A 21,734-nucleotide genomic window follows, 5' to 3' on the forward strand; every position below is an offset into this window, starting at 1 on the left:
TTCTCCCAGCCTTGGCTGTGTTAAACCGCTTTGGCTGCCTTCTCCTCTCCCACAGAGAAAATTAAACCCCAATCTCTGAGGCACTATTTCTTTCTGCAAAAATCAGTGGCCAGAAAACCCAGGAGAAATTCAAACCCACCTGAAGGAGCAGAGGTCATTAAGCTGAACATGTCAGTGGTTGTTTCATCTGTAGGAAAGAAAGATAAAGAAGCATATGAGATCCTGGTGGATGAGGTTCCATCATAACATTACTCCCTATGAAATGGTTTATGGAGAGCAGGAGAGTCCCAGCGTGGTGATATTCCTATTGTGAGATCCACCAAAAATATAACCCCACACTCATCTCCAACACACACCAAATTCCAAAACAAACAAAGACTACATGCAGGTGCCTTCCCTTGCCAGGGCCTTGGATATGCACTATGAATTTCAGGGTCCCATGTCTCTCCGTTTCATCTGCATTCTGCTGTTCTTTTTCCAGGCTCTGCTCTGCCATGGAGAAGACTAAACCCCAGCCTAAGATGCACTAATTGTTTCTGCAAAACACATTTGCCACAAAACCCAGGAGGTATTCAGACTCACCGGAAGTCGTAGAGATGGTGGAGCTGGGTGTATCTGCCTCTGTGACATCTGTAGGGAAGATAAAGAAGCATATGAGATCCTGGTGGGTGAAGGAACATGATCAGACCACTCCCTGTAAAATGGTGTATGGAGAGCATGAGAGTCTCAGCATGGTGGTATTGCATTGTAATGTCCACCAAAACCATACCCTCACACTCATCTCCAGCACACACCAAATTCCAAAACAGACAAAGACTACACATAAATGTCTTCCCTTGCCAGGGCCTTGGCAATGCACTATGAATTTCAGGGTCCCACGTCTCTATGTTTCATCTGCATTCTGCTGTGCTTTTCCCAGGCTCGGCTATGACTTGGCGAAGACTAAACTCCAAACCCTAAGGCGCTAAATGGTTCTGCAAAATCAATGGCCAGAAAATGAATGAGAAATTCAGACTCACCTAGATCAGTAGAGATGGTGGAGCTGGGTGTATCTGTGTCTGAGGCAGCTGTAAGAGAGTAAAGGAAAGAGGCAGGTGAGGCCTGTTGGGTGAAGGACTAGGACTGGCTTTCTCCCAGTGCTGGGCATGTTGCTGCCACCTTGGCACATGGGCAATGGAGAGCCCAGGGCTGTCAGCAGAATGGGCTCTCATGGTGGGACCAACCAAAAACAGGATCCTGCATTCAACACCAACACACACCCTGAATTCCAGCCAAGACAGGACACTTTCTGGAAGTGTGCCATTATGCAGGCAGTGAAATCAGTGGTACCTGAGCACACAACACCAGCATCTTCACTGTGGCCACAGTTGTGGTTGCCCCAGCCATTGTGGCCACACTGGAAGAGGGACGACTCCCAGCCTGTACAGCTGACATCATCCAGGTAGATGTTGCCACTGCCTTGTCCAAAGTAGGCATTAGATGTTGCAGAAACAGCAGAGCCACATCCCAGCTGCCTGCACACCACCTGGGCATCATTCAGGTCCCAGCCATCGTCACAGACGGTGCCCTGGCCCCCAGTGTGTGAAATCTCAACGCGACCCTCGCAGCGGTTCCTGCCGTTCACCAGGCTGATGGTGGAGGAATCTTGAGTAGAAAGAGATAAAGAAAACTTGTTAGGAGACTCTGGCACAAATGCACCCTCTCCTTCCAGAGTGTTGCCTTTTTCAACCTAGGAATGCAACAACACAGCTTTCTGGACAATTTCCATGTTGGAAGTAATATATGGGGACATTTATCCTGGAGACCTCCAGGGCAGATATGGAAAAATATCCACAAAAGCCAGAAAACATCCACAACTGGTGATTCAATTCCTCCCCAGTTCAAATCTCTTCAGAGTCCCCTCTGCCACATATGGGACTACACTTTGTTGTTAAGAACAAGTTTGAAGAGGTGCTCCCTTGCCTTGTTAACTACGAAAAGTACCAAGAGAGCCTAGGGATTCTGGACTGAGTCTTGGATTCCTGCCTAGGAAAATGCTGTAGCAAAGTTACAATAAGAAGTCACAAAGCCACAAATATATGTGTAAAGGAGACAGAGAATATATAAAGGAAAAAAGACAAAAATCAAAGCAACCTCAGGGCTTTGGAGTCACTCTCTGAGTTTCAGGCCACCACGACTCACAGCCTTGGCTGCGTTATACTGCTTTTCCTGCCTTCTCGTCTCCCCGGGAGAGAATAAAAACCTAGACTCTGTGGCAGTAATTGTTTCTGCAAAAACAGTGGCCGGAAAACTCAAGAGAGTTTCCAACCCACTGTAGGAGCAGAAAAATTGGAGCTGGGTGTTGTTGTTCCTGTGACAGCCGGAGGAGAGGAAAGGAAAGAGGTAGGTGACGCCTGTTGGATGAAGGACTAGGACTGGCTTTCTCCCAGTGCTGGGCATGTTGCTGCCACCTTGGCACATGGGCAATGGAGAGCCCAGGGCTGTCAGCAGAATGGGCTCTCATGGTGGGACCAACCAAAAACAGGATCCTGCATTCAACACCAACACACACCCTGAATTCCAGCCAAGAGGGACACTTTCTGAAAGTGTGGCAATATGCAAGCAGTCAAATCAGTGGTACCTGAGCACACAACACCAGCATCTTCACTGTGGCCACAGTTGTGGCTGCCCCAGCCATTGTTGCCGCACTGAAGGAGGGACGACTCCCAGCCTGTACAGCTGACATCATCCAGGTAGATGTTGCCACTGCCTTGTCCAAAGTAGGCATTAGATGTTGCAGAAACAGCAGAGCCACATCCCAGCTGCCTGCACACCACCTGGGCATCATTCAGGTCCCAGCCGTCATCACAGACGGTGCCCTGGCCCCCAGTGTGTGAAATCTCAACGCGACCCTCGCAGCGGTTCCTGCCGTTCACCAGGCTGATGGTGGAGGAACCTTGGGAAGAAAGAGATACAGAATACTTGTTAGGAACCTCTAGCACAAAGGCACCTTCTTGTTCCAGGGTGATGCCTTTTTCAAGCTAGAAGTGCAACAACACAGCTTTCTGGACAATTTCCTTATATGGTGTAATACATAATTGTATCTATGTTGGACACCTCCCCAGCAGATATGGAGAAATATCCACAAAAGCCACAAAATATTCACAAGTAGTGATGCAATTCCTTCCCAGTCCAAATCCCTGCAAAGTCCTCTGTGCCTGAGATAGGACTGCACTGTTTTGATGAAAACGTGTCTGCAGAGCTTCTTTTCTGCCTTGGTAGCCAGGAAAAGTACCAAGAGAGCCTAGGCATTCTGGAATGAGTTTCGAATTCCTGCCTAGGAAAACGCTGTAGCAAAGTCACAATAAGAAGCTACAAATCTACAAATATTTGTGTAATGGATACAGAGAATAAATAAAGGAAAAAAGTTTAAACCCTAAACAGCGTCAAGGCTTTGGAATCACTCTCTGAGTTTCAGGCCACCACGACTCACAGCCTTGGCTGTGTGAAACTGCTTTTCCTGGCCTCTCGTCTCCCCGGGAGAAAATCAAACCCCAAACTACAAGGCACTAATTATTTATGTAAAAAGCAGTGGGCAGAAAACTCAAGGGAATTTTAGACCCACTGTAGGAGCAGAGAAGGTGGAGATGGGTGTAGTTGTTCCTGTGACCACTGTAGTGGATGAAATGAAAGAGGCAGGTGTGGCGTGTTGGATGAAGGACCAGGACTGGTTTTCTCACAGTGCTGGGCATGTTGCTGCCACCTTGGCACATGGGCAATGGAGAGCCCAGGGCTGTCAGCAGAATGGGCTCTCATGGTGGGACCAACCAAAAACAGGATCCTGCATTCAACACCAACACACACCCTGAATTCCAGCCAAGAGGGAACATTTTCTGGAAGTGTGCCAGTATGCAAGCAGTGAAATCAGTGGTACCTGAGCACACAACACCAACATCTTCACTGTGGCCACAGTTGTGGCTGCCCCAGCCATTGTTTCCACACTGGAAGAGGGACAACTCCGACCCTGTACAGCTGACATCATCCAGGTAGATGTTGCCACTGCCTTGTCCAAAGTAGGCATTAGATGTTGCAGAAACAGCAGAGCCACATCCCAGCTGCCTGCACACCACCTGGGCATCATTCAGGTCCCAGCCGTCGTCACAGATGGTGCCTCGGCCCCCAGAGTGTGAAATCTCAACGCGACCCTCGCAGCGGTTCCTGCCGTTCACCAGGCTGACGGTGGCATCTGGGAAAGAAACAGGTAAGGGAAAACTTTTCACGGACCTCTAACACAAAGACACCTTTTCTTGTCAGGGCCTTGGCATTGGTCTACACAATTCAGGCCACCATCACTCACAGTCTTGGATGTGTTAAAATTAAACCACTTTTCAATAGTTTTCCTCTTCTCAAGGAGGAAACTAAATGCAGACCTCTGCCCTACTGACTATCCAACGAAGACGAATCGCCAAAAAAATGTGGAGAAATTCAGACTCACCTGAAGGAATGGACCACCTTAACCCTCGTTGATGGTTGGTTGTTTCATCTGTTGGGAAGAAAGAAGAAGTAGCAAGTGATCTCCTGGTGGATGAAGGAGCACGGCAAGATTACTCCCAAGACTGGGGATGTTGGTGCCACCCTGTATCATGGCAGATGGAGAGACTGGGGGAGTTCAGCATGGTGGTCTTTCATTGTGGGATCAACCAAAAACATAATCCCATGCTCATTCCCAAAGCACAGCAAATTCCAGCCAACAAAAAACACAAGCCTGTGCCCTCCCTTGCCAGGGCCTTGGCAATGCCCTATGGATTTCAAGCCACCAGAACTCCCAGTCTCAGCTGCATTCTTGCTGTGCTTTTCATAAGCCATGCTCTCCCTTCTGGAAGAATAAACCCCATCCTCTGAGGCACGAATTGTTTCTGCCAAAAGAAGCAGCAGCAAGAAAACCCAGGAGAAATTCAGACTCACTTGGAGGAGCAGAGAAGATTAATCTGGGTGTGGTTGTGGCATATGCAGAGGAAGAAGAGAAAGAAGTGAGGCTCTGGTGGAGAATGAAGAATGGCCAGGTTTCTCCCAGCACTGGGGATATTGGGGCCACCCTGTCCTGGGGATCTCAGCAGGATGATTTCTTTAACCTGCACTCATCCCCAAAACACACCTAATTCCAGCCAACAAAGTCCCACAGACAGGCACCTTCCTTGGATGGGGACTTGGCATTGCTCTACAATTTTCAGATCCCCAGGACTGCCAGTCTTGGCTTCATTATAATGTACTTTTCCTGGGTTCTGCTGCCCCATGGAGAAAACCAAACCCCAAACTCTGCAGAAATGACTGGCTCCTCAAAAGCACTGGCCAGAAACTGTGGACACATTCAGACCCACCTGGAAGAGTAGATGACATTAACTTTGGTGTATCAGTGCTGATGGCATCTGTGGAGAAGGAAGAGAAAGAAGCAGGTGAGTCCCTGGTGGCTGAAGGAGCATGATCAGGTTTCTCCCAGGTGGGGATGCTGCTGTCACGTGGGAGATGGAGAGCAATGTCTCAATCTCAAGGTGTTCTTCCATGGAAGGTGCAAGAAAACCAATAATTTCTGGACACATCTTCAAGACACTTTTTTTTTTTTTTTTTTTTTTTTTTTTTTTTTTTTTTTTGGCAAATGAGTCCTAATTTTTTGATTGTGCTGAGATGTTGTGGATTTCCCTTCACTGGCAACTTTCAATGTCACAGGTGGCTCAGAGCATCTTCTGTCTTAAACTGCCTCTGCTTCCTTTTGGAAGTTTAAGCCAGGAGTTTATTGAAGTTGCCTTGAAACTCAAATCGTTCTATGATTCTGTGATTCCCTGAGTCTATTATTTTAGGCTTTTTGTTTCACAGGGCTGCTATTTACAATACATGTGATCAACAAATTCAGATGAGGTAGGTTTCTCCTAGAGTGTTGCATCTTTCTGGGGTGGAGGGCAAAGTTTTGATCTCTGAGAAATAAGAGATAATTAGAAATGTCATATTCCACAAGGGTGTGATAGCCTCACAAAATTATCTTTTCAATTCAATTTCAAAAGGATGTAAAGAGGCCCAACTGAGGGCAAACCTATCAGTTAGACAACTTATTTTTCAAAAGTGTGTGTTTGGATTAATGTTTGGTCAGACTAAAAAGAATAATTCAGATTTTTGATTTATATTCACTTTTTTTGGTGACAATTCTTAATGTCTATTTTGCCTGGAATGGACAGAATTTGCTGCAAAGTCAATAAACCAAGCATTGAAGTTTTACTGTTAGCCTAATAAAGTGAAATACTCCAAGTTTACTGGAAGCGGTGACTGGGCGAGAGTAACACAGAATATTTGTGGAACTCCCTTACATCTATGCTTCTAATTTGAAATACCACATTACTTGCAGATGTTTATAAGCAGAGTTTTACCTGAAAGATTAAATTAGTAGTAAAATATTAGGTTTTGCTTTTCTGTTTCCTGTTTTTATAATTCAAGCATTATGAACCATCTTTTTGAAAGTAGTGGGCAAAATTAGCAATGCACACTCTATCAAAAATATACCCAGGGATATAATGGGTGTTGTTTTCTTATTTATACCTGCAAAAAAACAGTGAACAAAGAGGTATCTGAGTCAGAAGAAATTTCTTGCAAGAGCATAAGATTTCAGAAATCTTCTGCGAAAGAGGAGTGAGAGCCATACCCTTTTTGTTCATTTGTTGGATTGTTTTTTGGGGGTTTTTTGCTGCTGTAGCTTTTTTAAAATACTGAGAGTGTTTAGAAAGCCCTTAGCAATACTAAATATTGGTTTCTGAGGAAACCCAATGCTGTTTTGTACTTGCACACTTGCAGACTGCTACAGTCTCCAAGGCTTTATTCCACATGCCTGAAAGTCCCAAGTTAGTCAAATGCACACACCTGGGAATTCCTGACACCCTACAACACAACAACTGTGACTTTCTATTGCGCTCCCATTAAATGATATAAGGCTAAATAAGTATTGGGTGCTTCCATGTGCATTTGCAAGATGCAATTTGAAGTATTATAACACAGATATATATTACTGCCAAAGCATTCATAATCCCTCATAATTCCACACGGAAACCCACAGATTTCTAGGAACAAAGTCTCTCAGTCTTTCACATCAGAATTCTTTCTAAATTTGGTTCAAGCTTATCTACAAGACACTACTGCCAAGCAATGATAATTTCATAACACACTCAATTAACTCATAACAAAAATAATATTTAATTGTGATAGAGATTGGTTCATATTTTTATATAAGACAACCTGATGTTATCTAATTTCAGTCTGTCTTTGAATCTTTGCAAAGGGTTGATTCAAGTGGCCTGTATAGAGTGCCATGTATAGACCCAGCAGAGCAAAGCAAGACACACTTGTTCCTACCTTTTTGTGAAGAATATATTTTGTGTAGCTTAGATGAGCTGGCATCCAGGAGTGCTGCATTTAAGAGGAATAAGCACAGCAAGTCCCTGGTGGTCCCCATCTTGTCAAGAGATCCCAGCAAAAGGGAGCGTTAGAATTTATACTCTGCATGGATAAAAGACTGGGGCTCTCAAGGTCAGCCTGGCCCATGCTGTATCTGATTTATTTTGCAATACATTTTTATGATTATCTGATCTTTACAGTAGGATTATACAGGGGTGGTAAAGTTTCCATTTCCTCGATAATTTGTAGTACTTGGAAGAACAGTAACTCTATGCCAGGCAAGAAGACCATGATATGCCCTTCTTTTAAGTTATCTTAATGGTATGTGCAGGCCCAGACTTACCTTTGGAACCAGCACAATGAACCTATGTGTTTCTTTGCCTCAACCATCCTAATTTTATTAATTTACAGCTAATAGGGTAATTGCCTGATTAGGCAGGTTGCAACATCTGCAGGATGAGGCAGCAAATTCAAAACAGGTTTTCTGGTAATTTCTCCATCCGAGAATCCTGTATGTGTCATAAATATTGATACTTTAGTTCTCCATTTGAAACTGTAGGTTTGTTTCCCTGCTGTTTGAACACACATGTACCCACACACACAAAAATCATAAATGAGATTAAGTCAGGAATCAAAAGTAAATTCATGCCAGTTATTTGTTATGTACCCTAAGTGGACCTCATCTGTGGGCTTCTGTTGAGATTGCTCTGGTTTACCAGTGTCTTCCCTCAATCTACAGCAATGGTCCTCAGAGGCATCTGCCAGCAGGACTCCCTTCAATGCCTTGAATCATACAATTTCTAAAAGGAAAAGAAAGTTGAATTGAAATCAGAAGTCCTGTTGAGCTGGTTTCCTTGGTTGGTCTGTGTGAAGTCCTAATGGAGTTGTAGGTGACTTGGGAGCACAACAGCCCACACTCCTGTCTGCTGGGGTCATTATATTGCATTTCTACTGTTTCTGTTCTCATCTGATGAGGAGAAATGGAAGTGAACTAGGAAGAGGCCAGTTGTTGGTCTAATACTCTTTTCATTACACCCTGTCCAGGCTGTACGTCTCTGTTCATTTTGGCTACGAGACCAGCTACAACCAAACTGCAATAGTTGGATGTAACTCAATATTCCTGCTGGTGTATTCCAACCTTCCTTCTGTAGAAAAACACAGCTTGGGTGTAGAGCAAGGGGAATAAAGAGTGCTCTTCCTGCAAAGGTTCACAGTGCCCACCTAGAGGAAAAAAAGACAAAAGGCCAGAGGCCAGAAACAGGATCAGGAACTGTTAAAGTAATTTCTGAGAAGAGCAAGTAACTGGAGGACTGTGGTAAATACAACTGATTGTACTCACATGGTAATAAAGACATGGAAGCCTGAACATTGCTATTCACAGTTCTACTGCTCCTGACTGCCTGACAAGAGCAAAAACAATACCATGTGCTCAATGGAGTGATCACACACTGTCCTTGGGAGGGGGATGATGAGGTCAATCCTACTTCAAGATTCTTGAAAAAAGAGCCAGACTCATCTCAGTGGTGCCTGGTGGCTGGTTGAGAAGCACTGGGCATGAACTGAAGTACACTAAACCCTACTACACATAAGGAAAGAGCATTCCTCTGTGAGACTGGAGAAGCAGAGGAAGAGGTTGCCCAGCAATTTTATAGATTTCTCAATTCTTCAAGGTATTCACTCCAATTGGAATCAGCCCTGAAAAGCTTGTTTTCATTTGACCCTGCTCTGAGCAAGGGCATGGACACGAGGATCTCCAGATCATGCAGCCATAGCTGCTTTGAGACAGTGTGAACAGAAAATTCATGGATGATATCAAGGAGTTTCAATAATGGAAGAGCACTAAATGCACAGTGGTTAAATGTATTCACAATAATTAAATCTGCTAGCAAGGTCCATGCATATGTGAACATATCAGGCTACTTCCCAGGTCTCACCAGTGTCTGATTGCTGGAGCAATTCTGGCACTTCCTGTAAACATTTTTAAATTATATGAGGACTTATGCCTTAATAACAGTCATCTTTGATTGGTAGAGGCTAAAATTCCAATGTAGTCTTCAAAATGTGCCGCAGATTATCTGTCTTATCTATTGCACACACTGAGATCAGAGCAGCAGGAAATTTTATTCAAAAAGAGCACCATAAAATTCCACAAAAAGCATGACTTATGAGACTGCATGGCTGCTAGCAAATCAGCAATCCATTGTGCTGTTCTCACATCAGGAAGAAATGGAACTTTTGCCTTGGCTCTTGACCACTTATCAGAGAGATAAAATACAGAGGATCAAATTTGTCTTACTGTAGTCAAAAGTCTTGAGACACAGGAAACATTTGAATAAGAATAAGACATTTGTATGAGAATATCAGCCTCAATTAAAGAATAACCTGTTTTTTCAGTGGTCAGCTGCTTGCTGGAACAAGTGTGCAATAAATTATACTGTTACAGTTGGATTAAAGCCCAAGTGCTTTTTATGCAACTTCAATCAGAAGTTTCAAAAGTTTCAAACTGTGCAATTTTTCAATCAGAGTTGTCATTTCTAGTTGCTCTTAGGGCTGTTAAACTCCATAGAAAGCTCCGCTGTGTTCATTGATCAATCATTGTCTTTCAGTTTAACAAAGGAACAATAAGACTTACAATAATACTCTGTGCTATAGATCCGTGGGCTGGTTTTCTGTCATACACTTCTTGCAGGATGGAGCTTGAACAGAATTAGTCTCTCTATATGTGCCCAGGAATGCTCTGGAGGACCTCAATTCCTGTATCTGTCCCTATCAATTTTGTGTTGTACCAGCTGGGCCATACCCTGCCAGGGGAGCCCCCAGCACTCAGACTTTTAGTCTCCTTTGCTTCGTGCCCACAAAAGGAAAAATATGTTCAGTTTTAAGTCTAAGAAAGTGACAAAATTAAATATCAGACATCTTAGGAAAAGCAGGTGAAGTCAATCTGTACACCAGCCGTGCCTGTGTCTGACATTTGGGTGGTGTCCTGGGTCTCATGTCCTCGAAACCCCATGTATGAACAGTCCTGCCCTTCCCACATGACGTGACACACGTGCATTTTTGTCACATAATGACCGAATATCCCCAACAGTCAGAACTGCCTGTATTTGGAGGGTTTCTGGCAGTGAATGTGACAATAACCTTGGTGGATGCTTCTTGTTGGGCCATATCTGCTCTTACCTTAAGTGACCCTGTAGAGGTCTTTTCTACTGGAAAGGAATTCTTTCCTAGGAAAGGAATTCTTTCCTACTGCTTTATGGCTGATCTTCAGACTTGGCTTTTCAGCTCTAGACCCTTTTTATACTTCTTTATTCAAATCACCCTTAGGTCTTTGAAGGGTTCTTGGCTTTAGTGTTCATTTAATGCCATTTTCCTTTCTGAAACTCAGTTTCTGAGTTTTACTGAGAGAAAAAGCACCTGATCTGGGAGAGTCTGAGGCATATGACTGCTGAAGGAGGTGTGAACACAGAAAGCAACTTGGCTCCAAGACTTCCCACTCTCTTCAGTGTTACCAGCTGTTCACCTTCTTGCCCTGACCTTGCCTTTAAGCCAAAAGGATCAGCAGGAAGGAAATGATGCTGCCAGTTGCCAAAGGGAATGGCTGAAGGGAAGTCAGCTCTTGGTGTGCACAAAGCCTAAGTGCAGGAAAAGCCACTGGTGCTCAAAAGAGAGAATCCATCAGAGGAGGTGTGCTGCTGCTGGGTGCTTTATGGTGTACATACAAGAGCACAGCTCAACCTTCCTCACACGTCACCACCTTGCCTCACCTTGCACATCTGACTTTGCTCAACTCCAAATGAACTTATCTCTTTCATAGCTGGGTGGAAAACACAAATGTCTCAAGAAGGACGTTTCTCAATCAACACCAGTGACCTTTCCACCTATATTAAATAGCTTCTTCCCAAGAAATTCTTCCTTTTTTATTCGTTTTTTTTTAAATTGTCTTTTCTCATGGGCATAAGAGACAGGTCACATTTCCTTACGGGAACTTAGGTACATTTTCTCCCTTCCACATATTCCAGGTGTAAAAGAAGGCTCTACTTTGAAGCAAAACCAGATAGATTTTATTCCCATACACTAAGAGAAGAAAATAAGAAAAGAAAAGAAAAAAACAAAAGACACACAAATTAATTTCTAAAACTAACCCTTTCTCCCACTACAAACTGTTCATTTTCCACAAACAATGTAAAGAGGCATAACTCAGAACCTCAGGACAGTACCACTTATAAAACAATTTTTCATTCAGCCTTTGAGAGAGAGAAGTCACTCCTGTGGTTTGGTAACTTTCACACAAAAGCAGCCCGCCCAGGAAAATCTGCATTTGTGGAATTTCCCATATCATGTAGCCTTTCCCATGACTACCCATGGGCCATGGATTTCACAAATTGGGCTGGTACCTTTTAAAGAACAAAAATCCATGCATGGAGGAGGGAAGCCCCTTGCACCTGCTAAGACACTCTGAAAAAGTGCTGAGAGACTTTTTGCAGGTCCTTAAGTACACAAGGATCAAGGAAGGGTTTTCTTGCAAGCTGCCCAATAGAAACAGTTTCAGGTTCTGAGGTACATTTCAAAGATCCAACAAGTGCCTTTGTGCTGCCACTAGGCTATTTATGACTAGAGAAGCACAGAAGGTTCTGCTTCTTCTCCCTTAACAGTCCTGGGGTGGGACTGACACTCTGTTCCTAATATGGAAACATTTACTTGGTTGTGAGGGTGCACCACAACACCTCTCCTCTATTTTTGTTCTCTAGAAGATCATTCTGAAATAGGTACGGGGAAGTATATAGGTCCCCTGGGAAGGAGAAGTAAAAATATTTAACCAACTTCAGGCTCCAGAACCACATGCTCCTTTTCTGTGTGTTGCATGCCTGTGCAGGCCTACAATGCCCTTTTGCAATCCATGACAATTTTCCAAATGTCTGTAAAATTCCCTCACCCAGAGCTCTCCCAAATGTCTTGACACCAACCTGTCTGCCTGTACCACATTCAGACAGGAATGGAATCCTGTGGGTGGAATCCTTCTATGGAACAGAATCAATTTCTATTTCTGCGGTGACAGGAAGGTCCTAGCAACTGATTGCATTGGAGGCTGTAAGTGAGTTTGACTGGGAATGGGTGGCAAAAACACCCCATCGTGACTGGCCCAGAGGCCCCATGCATCCTTGGCATAAACTATCTCAGGAATGGATATTTCAAAGACCCAAATGGATATCATTGGGCTTTTGGGAGAGCTGTAGTGAAGACAGAAAACATCAGACAGTTGAATACTTTGCCTGGTCTCTCAGATGACCCCTCTGCTGTGAGACTGCTGAGAGTCAAACAACAACAGGTACCAATTGCCACAGCAACAGTACACCGTCGGCAATACCGCACAGACAGAGACGCTGTGATTCCCATACATGAGATGATCTGTAAACTGGAAAGCCAAGGGGTGGTCAGTAAGGCCCGTTCACTTTTCAACAGCCCTCTATGGCCAGTGCATAAGTCCATTGGAGAATGGAGACTGACGGTGGATTACCGTGGTCTGAATGAAGTCACGCCACCACTGAGCACTGCTGTGCCAGATATGTTAGAGCTTCAGTACAAGCTGGACTCCAAGGCAGCAAAGTGGTCTGTGACCATCGATATTGCCAATGCCTTCTTCTCCTTTCATTTGGCAGCAGAGTGCACATCTCTGTTTGCTTTCACCTGGAGGGGCATGCAGTACACCTGGAACTGACAGCCCTAGGGGTGTAAGCACAGCCCCACCATCTGCCATGGACTGATCTAGGCTCATCAGAAAGGAAACACAAGCTCTCCTAGGTGCCATAGGCTTTTGAAGAATGCCCATTCCTGAGTACAGCCAGATTGTAAGCTCTCTCTACCTGGTGACCCACAAGAAGAACGATTTCCACTGGGGCCCTGAACAGCAGCAAGCCTTTGTCCAGATCAAGCAGGAGATCACTCATGCAGTAGCCCTTGGCCCAGTCAAAACGGGACCAGAGGTGAAGAATGTGCTTTACTCTGCAGCCGGGAACAATGGTCTGTCCTGGAGCCTTTGGCAGACAGTGCCTGGAGAGACTTGAGGGTGACCATTGGGACCACCTGGAGCCGAAGTTACAGAGGCTCCGTAGCAAACAACATACCCACAGAAAAGGAAATCTTGGCTGCCTATGAAGGAGTTCAAGCCACCTCAGAAGCAATTGGCACTGAAACACAGCTGCTTCTGGCACCCCTACTACTGGTGCTGGGGCGGATAATCAATGAAAAAATTCCTTCCACTCATCACGCCACTGACTCCACATGGAGCAAATGGATTGCCCTCATTACACAGAACACCTATACTGGAAACCCAAATCACCCTAGAATTCTGGAAATTATAACAAACTGGCCAGAAGGTGACACTTTTGGATTATCATCTGAAGAACAAGAGCATGTGACACATGCCAAGTAAGCCCCACCATATAATGAGCTACCGGAGACTGAAAGATGATATGATCTATTCACTGATGGCTCCTGCCGAGTTGTAGACACAAGCCAGGAATAGAAAGCTGCAGTATGGAGCCCCACATGATGAATTAGCACAAGCTACTGAGGGATGAGGTGGATGAAGTCAGGTTGCAGAGCTTAAAGCTGTCCAGCTGGCTTTGGATATTGCTGAATGAGAGAAGTGGCCAAAGCTTTATCTCTACACTGACTCATGGATGGTAGCTAATTCTCCGTGGGGATGGCTGGATCCCTGGAAAAAGACCAACTGGCAGTGCAGAGGAGAAGCCATCTGGGCCACTGAGATTTGGCAGGACATCACTGCCCAGGTAGAGAGGCTGACCGTGATGGTTTGACACATGGATGCGCCCGCACCCAAGAGCTGGGCTAAGGAAGAGCATTGCAACAATGAGCAGGTGGACAAAGCTGCCAAGGTGAAAGTATCACAGGTGATCTAGACTGGCAGCACAAGGGAAAATTGTTCCTAGATCCTTGGGCCCATGATGCCTCTGGTCATCAGGGAAGACATGCGACAAACCAATGAGCCCGTGACTGACGCATGGACCTTTCTATGGACAGCATCTCACAGGTGATCCACAACTGTGAGACCTGTGCTGCAATCAAAGAGGCCAAGCGAGTGAAGCCTCTGTTGTATGGTGTACAATGGCTGAAGTACAAGTATGGGGAAACCTGGCTAACTGAGTACATCACCCTTCCCCAAATCCACCAAGGCAAGTGCTATGTGCTAACCTTGGCAGAAGGATGGTTGGAGACCTACACTGTGCCTCATGCCAAAGCCCAGAACAACATCTTGGGCCTAGAAAAGCAAGTCCTGTGGAGACACAGCATCCCAGAGAGAATCAAGTTGGACAATGGGACCCATTTCAATGATGGCCTTATAAACTTGTGGGCCAGAGAACGTGGCATTGAATGGATATTCACATTCCTTATCACACACCAGCTGCTGGGAAAGTTGACCCGTGCAATGGACTACTGTCTGTGGACTCATCCGTGGGATTGTCTTTGCTCAAGGACCTGGTGACACTTGGTGGATAATGCAGAAAGATGGAGAAACCTGTGGTGTACCACACAGAGATCTAATTTTAAGTGAGAACAGTGTCTAAGGTTTCATTCTGTATGTACATCTATGTATGTATATGTATATATCTGTAAGAATGTATTGATTTGGGTAAGATGTAGATGGTAATAGAATAAGGGGTGGATTATGTCCTGGGTTTCAGTGTAGGATATGCACAAAGAATTTACTCTATCGCCATCTTCATGAGCTGTTGAAAACAGGCGGGACAGTGTTTTTCCCCCTGGCACCCTCCCTTTGGGCTACCTTCTGTTAATGGCCCATCAATGCCTTGCCCCATGACTCACAGGTAACTCCCTCCAGGAGCTATCTCTGTTTAATGGGCAGTCAAGGACCCACTGCAGGACTCATAGAAGGAGAGCATCCCATTGTGAGATGCTCCCCCCAGGGGGAGGAGCCAAGCATTCCCATCTGGATATAATCTGGGATTTGGACAGTACAGGCAGCCCTTACCCACTGGATTTCCAGAGGACAAGAGCTACCAGACCTTTCTACGGCATCACTGCTTCAGGAAGACCACCTCATCTGGATGGCTTCCACCGGTCTACTCAGGTTGTATTCTGACTCTGTCAGTAGTCTTTTGTATTATTGTATATATTTTATTTTTTTTTCTTTCTGTTAAATGGCATTGCTGACTTGGAGTCTCCCACTAGTTTTGTTTTCAAACCACTCAACCTGAGCACACAACACCAGCATCTTCACTGTGGCCACAGTTGTGGTTGCCCCAGCCATTGTTGCCACACTGCAAAAGGGATGATTCCGACCCTCTACAGCTGACATCATCTAAGTAGATGTTGCCACTGCCTTGTCCAAAGTAGGCATTTGATTTTGCAGAAACAGCAGAGCCACATCCCAGCTGCCTGCACACCACCTGGGCATCATTCAGGTCCCAGCCGTCGTCACAGACGGTGCCCCGGCCCCCAGTGTGTGAAATCTCAACGCGACCCTCGCAGCGGTTCCTGCCGTTCACCAGGCTGACGGTGGAGGAACCTTGAGTAGAAAGAGATAAAGAAAACTTGTTAGGAGACTCTGGCACAAAGGCACCTTCTTGTGCCAGGGTGATGCCTTTTTCAACCAAAAATGCAACAACACAGCTTTCGGGATAATTTCTGTCTTGGAAGTAATATATAAGTCAATCTTTGTGGGAGACCTCCAGGGCAGATATCGAAAAATAGCCACAAAAGCCACAAATATTCAGAAGGTGTGATATAATTCCTCCCCAGTCCAAATCCCTTCAAAGTCCTCTGTGCCTCAGATGGGACTGCACTTTTTTGATGAAAATGTTTCTGCAGAGCTGTTTTTCTGCCTCGGTAGCCAGGAAAAGTACCAAGAGAGCCTAGGAAATCTAGAATGATTTTAGAATCCCTGCCTGGGAAAATGCTGTAGCAAAGTTACAATAAGAACCTACAAAGCTACATATCTATGTGTAATGGATACAGAGAATATATAAATGAAAAAAGATTAAAACCAAGACAGCATTAGGGCCTTGGAATCACTCTCTGAGTTTCAGGCCACCACGACTCCTGGCCGTGGCTGTGTGAAACTGCTTTACCTGGCCTCTTGTCTCCCCGGGAGAAAATCAAACCCCAAACTCTGAGGCACTGATTGTTTATGTAAAAAACAGTGGGCAGAAAACTCAAGGGAATTGCAGACAGACTGTAGGATCAGAGAAGGTGGAGCTGGGTGTATCTGTACTTGTGGCAGCAGTAGGGGAGGAAAGGAATGAGGCAGGTGACGCCTGTTGGATGAAGGACCAGGACTGGTTTTCTCCCAGTGCTGGGCATGTTGCTGCCACCTTGGCACATGGACAATGGAGAGCCCAGGGCAGTCAGCAGAATGGGCTCTCATGGTGGGGCCAACCAAAAACAGGATCCCGCATTCAACACCAACACACACCCTGAATTCCAGCCAAGAGGGAACATTTTCTGAAAGTGCGCCATATGCAGGCAATCAAATCAGTGGTACCTGAGCACACAACACCAGCATCTTCACTGTGGCCACAGTTGTGCTTGCCCCAGCCATTGTTGCCACACTGAAGGAGGGACGACTCCCAGCCTGTACAGTTGACATCATCCAGGTAGATGTTCCTCCTGCCTTGTCCAAAGTAGGCATTTGATTTTGCAGAAACAGCAGAGCCACATCCCAGCTGCCTGCACACCACCTGGGCATCATTCAGGTCCCAGCCGTCGTCACAGACGGTGCCTCGTCCCCCAGTGAGTGAAATATCAACGCGACCCTCGCAGCGGTTCCTGCCGTTCACCAGGCTGATGGTGGAGGAACCTTGGGAAGAAAGAGATACAGAACACTCGTCAAGAACCTCCAGTACAAAGGCCCCTTCTTGTGCCAGGGTGATGCATTTTTCAACCTAGAAATGCAACAACACAGCTTTCGGGATAATTTCTGTCTTGGAAGTAATATATAAGTCAATCTTTGTGGGAGACCTCCAGGGCAGATATGGAAAAATAGCCACAAAAGCCACAAAATATTCACAAGTGTTGATGTAATTCTTCCCCAGTCCAAATCCCTGCTAAGTCCTCTGTGCCTCAGATGGGACTGCACTTTTTTTGATGAAAATGTGTCTGCAGAGCTGTTTTTCTGCCTTGGTAGCCAGGAAAAGTACCAAGAGAGTCTAGGGATTCTGGAATGAGTTTAGAATTCCTGCCTAGGAAAACGCTGTAGCAAAGTTACAATAAGAAGCTACAAAGCTACAAATCTGTGTGCAAAGGATAGAGAGAATATATAAATGAAAAAAAAATTTAAATCAAAACAGCATCAGGGCCTTGGAATCACACTCTGAGTTTCAGGCCACCATGACTCCCAGCCTTGGCTGACTGAAATTGCTTTTCCTGGCTTCGCCTGTCCCAGGGAGAAAACCAAACCCCAAACTCTGAGGCACTGATTGCTTATGTAAAAAACAGTGGGCAGAAAACTCAAGGGAATTTCAGACAGACTGTAGGATCAGAGATGGTGGTGTTGGATGTATCTGTACTTGTGGCAGCAGTAGGGGAGGAAAGGAAAGAGGCAGGTGAGGCCTGTTGGGTGAAGGACCAGGACTGGCTTTCTCCCAGTGCTGGGCATGTTGCTGCCACCTTGGCACATGGGCAATGGAGAGCCCAGGGCTGTCAGCAGAATGGGCTCTCATGGTGGGACCAACCAAAAACAGGATCCTGCATTCAACACCAACACACACCCTGAATTCCAGCCAAGACGGGACACTTTCTGGAAGTGTGCCATTATGCAGGCAGTGAAATCAGTGGTACCTGAGCACACAACACCAGCATCTTCACTGTGGCCACAGTTGTGGCTGCCCCAGCCACGGTGTCTGCACTGGAAGAGGGACGACTCTGACCCTGTACAGCTGACATCATCCAGGTAGATGTTGCCACTGCCTTGTCCAAAGTAGGCATTAGGTGTTGCAGAAACAGCAGAGCCACATCCCAGCTGCCTGCACACCACCTGGGCATCATTCAGGTCCCAGCCGTCATCACAGACGGTGCCCTGGCCCCCAGAGTGTGAAATCTCAACGCGACCCTCGCAGCGGTTCCTGCCGTTCACCAGGCTGACGGTAGCATCTGGGAAATAAGGAGGCAAGGGAAAATTTTCAAGGACCTCTAACACAAAGAAACCTTTTCTTGTCAGAGCCTTGGCGTTGGTCTACACATTTCTGGCCACCAGCACTCTCAGTCTTGTCTATGTTAGTATTAAACTACTTTTTCCATAATTTTCCTCTTCTCAGGGAGGAAACTAAATGCAGACCTCTGCCCCACTGACTGTCCAGCGAAGAGGAATCAACAGAAAAATATGGAGAAATTCATGCTCACCTGAAGGGACGGACCATCTTAACCCCCGTTGATGGTTGGTTGTTTCATCTGTTGGGAAGAAAGAAGAAGCAACAAGTGATCTCCTGGTGGATGAAGGAGCACGGCAAGATTACTCCCAAGACTGGGGAGGTTGGTGCCACCCTGTATCATGGGAGATGCAGAGACTGGGGGGGTTCAGCATGGTGGTCTTTCATTGTGGGATCAACCACAAACATAATCTCATGCTCATTCCCAAAGCACAGCAAATTCCAGCCAACGAAAAACACAAGCCTGTGCCCTCCCTTGCCAGGGCCTTGGCAATGCCCTATGGATTTCAAGCCACCAGAATTCCCAGTCTCAGCTGCATTCTTGCTGTGCTTTTCATAAGCCGTTCTCTCCCTCATGGAAGACTAAACCCCATCCTCTGAGGCACGAATTGTTTCTGCCAAAAGAAGCAGCAGCAAGGAAACACAGGAGAAATCCAGACTCACATGGAGGAGCAGAGAAGATTAATCTGGGTGTGGTTGTGGCATATGCAGAGGAAGAAGAGAAAGAAGTGAGGCTCTGGTGGAGATAGAAGGACGGCCAGGTTTCTCCCAGCACTGGGGATATTGGGGCCACCCTGTCCTGGGGATCTCAGCAGGATGATTTCTTTAACCTGCACTCATCCCCAAAACACACCTAATTCCAGCCAACAAAGTCCCACAGACAGGCACCTTCCTTGGACGGGGACTTGGCGTTGCTCTACAATTTTCAGATCCCCAGGACTGCCAGCCTTGGCTTCATTATAATGTACTTTTCCTGGGTTCTGCTGCCCCATGGAGAAAACCAAACCCCAAACTCTGCAGAAATGATTGACTCCTCAAAAGCACTGGCCAGAAACTGTGGACACATTCAGACCCACCTGGAAGAGTAGATGACATTAGCTTTGGTGTGTCAGTGCTGATGGCATCTGTGGAGAAGGAAGAGAAAGAAGCAGGTGAGTCCCTGGTGGCTGAAGGAGCATGATCAGGTTTCTCCCAGGTGGGGATGCTGGTGTCACGTGGGAGATGGAGAGCAATGTCTCAATCTCAAGGTGTTCTTCCATGGAAGGAGCATGAAAACCAATAATTTCTGGACACATCTTCAAGACACTTTTTTTTTTTTTTTCCCCATACAATGAGTCCTAATTTTTTGATTATGCTGAGATGTTGTGGATTTCCCTTCACTGGCAACCTTCAAGGTCACAAATGGCTCAAAGCATCTTCTGTCTTAAACTCTCTTTTAAGCTTCTTTTTGAAAGTTTAAGCCAGAAGTTTTTTGGAGTTGCCTTGAAACTCAAATCATTCTGTGATTCCCTGAGTCTATTATTTTAGGCTTTTTGTTTCACAGGGCTGCTATTTACAATATATGTGATCAACAAATTCAGATGAGGTAGGTTTCTCCTAGAGTGCTGCATCTTTCTGGGGTGGAGGGCAAAGTTTTGATCTCTGAGAAATAAGAGATAATTAATAATGTCATATTCCACAAGGGTGTGATAGCCTCACAAAATTATCTTTTCAATTCAGTTTCAAAAGGATGTAAAGAGGTCCAACTGAGGGCAAACCTGTCAGTTAAACAACTTATTTTTCAGAAGTGTGTGTTTGGATTAATGTTTGGTCAGACAAAGAAAAATAATCTGAAATTTTTAATTAATATTCGCATTTTTTTAGTGGCAATTCTTAATGTGTATTTGCTAGGACTGGACAGATTTTGTTGCAGGTCAATAAATCAAGCATTGAAGTCTTACGGTTAGCCTAATAAAGTGAAATACTCAAAGTAACACACAATTTTTGTGGAACTCACTTACATCTATGCTTCTAATTTGAAATATCAGAGCACTTGCAGTTGTTTCTATACACAGATTTTCCTATAAAATTAGTTATTGCAAAAACAATTAGTTTTCATTTTTCTGTTTTCTGTTTTTATAATTCAAGCATTTTGAAGCATCTTTTTGAAAGCAGCGGGCAAAATTAGCAATGCACACTCTATCACAAATATACCCAGAGATATAATCGATGTTGTTTTCGTATTTATAGCTGCTAAAAAAATGAACAAAGAGGTGTCTGTGTCAGAAGAAATTCCTTGCAAGAGCATAAGATTTCAGAAATCTTCTGCAAAAGAGGAGTGAGAGCCATACCCTTTTTGTTCCTTTGTTGGATTGGTTTTTGGGGGTTTTTTTGCTGTTATAGCTTTTTTTAAAATACTGAGAGTGTTTAGAAAGCCCTTAGCAATACTAAATATTGGTTTCTGAGGAAACCCAATGCTGTTTTGTACTTGCACACTTGCAGACTGTTACAGTCTGCAACGTTTTATTCCACATGCCTGAAAGTCCCAAGTTAGTCAAATGCACACACCTGGGAATTCCTGACACCTACAACACAACAACTGTGACTTTCTATTGCGCTCCCATTAAATGATATAAGGCTAAAGAAGTATTGGGTGCTTCCATGTGCATTTGCAAGATGGAATTTGAAGTGTTATAACACAGATATATATTACTGCCAAAGTATTCATAATCCCTCATAATTCCATACGGAAACCCACAGATTTCTAGGAACAAAGTCTCTCAGTCTTTCACATCAGAATTCTTTCTAAATTTGGTTCAAGCTTATCTACAAGACACTACTGCCAAGCAATGATAATTTCATAACACACTCAATTAACTCATAACAAAAATAATATTTAATTGTGCTATAGATTGGTTCATATTTTTATATAAGACAACCTGATGTTATCTAATTTCAGTCTGTCTTTGAATCTTTGCAAAGGGTTGATTCAAGTGGCCTGTATAGAGTGCCATGTATAGACCCAGCAGAGCAAAGCAAGACACACTTGTTCCTACCTTTTTGTGAAGAATATATTTTGTGTAGCTTAGATGAGCTGGCATCCAGGAGTGCTACATTTAAGAGGAATAAGCACAGCAAGTCCCTGGTGGTCCCCAT

The 21,734-nt window shown here is 44.9% G+C and overlaps 1 protein-coding gene across 1 annotated transcript in view; it reads right to left on the reverse strand.

The window, feature by feature from the left end:
• LOC136364463 (deleted in malignant brain tumors 1 protein-like) overlaps positions 1-21,734 on the reverse strand; it is a 48,658-nt gene extending 26,924 nt beyond the window's left edge. Inside the window, exons 1-10 of the mRNA XM_066324434.1 lie at positions 21,635-21,734; positions 18,232-18,543; positions 17,858-17,866; positions 16,937-17,251; positions 15,644-15,961; positions 3,914-4,225; positions 2,621-2,935; positions 1,330-1,644; positions 1,020-1,067; positions 583-630 (exon numbers count right to left, since the gene is read on the reverse strand). Of these exons, the coding sequence (XP_066180531.1) occupies positions 583-630; positions 1,020-1,067; positions 1,330-1,644; positions 2,621-2,935; positions 3,914-4,225; positions 15,644-15,961; positions 16,937-17,251; positions 17,858-17,866; positions 18,232-18,543; positions 21,635-21,734 (2,092 nt within the window). The remainder of the gene's footprint in view (positions 1-582; positions 631-1,019; positions 1,068-1,329; positions 1,645-2,620; positions 2,936-3,913; positions 4,226-15,643; positions 15,962-16,936; positions 17,252-17,857; positions 17,867-18,231; positions 18,544-21,634) is intronic.

Source organism: Sylvia atricapilla, chromosome 8, assembly GCF_009819655.1.
Source record: "Sylvia atricapilla isolate bSylAtr1 chromosome 8, bSylAtr1.pri, whole genome shotgun sequence".
NCBI classification, from domain to species: domain Eukaryota; kingdom Metazoa; phylum Chordata; class Aves; order Passeriformes; family Sylviidae; genus Sylvia; species Sylvia atricapilla.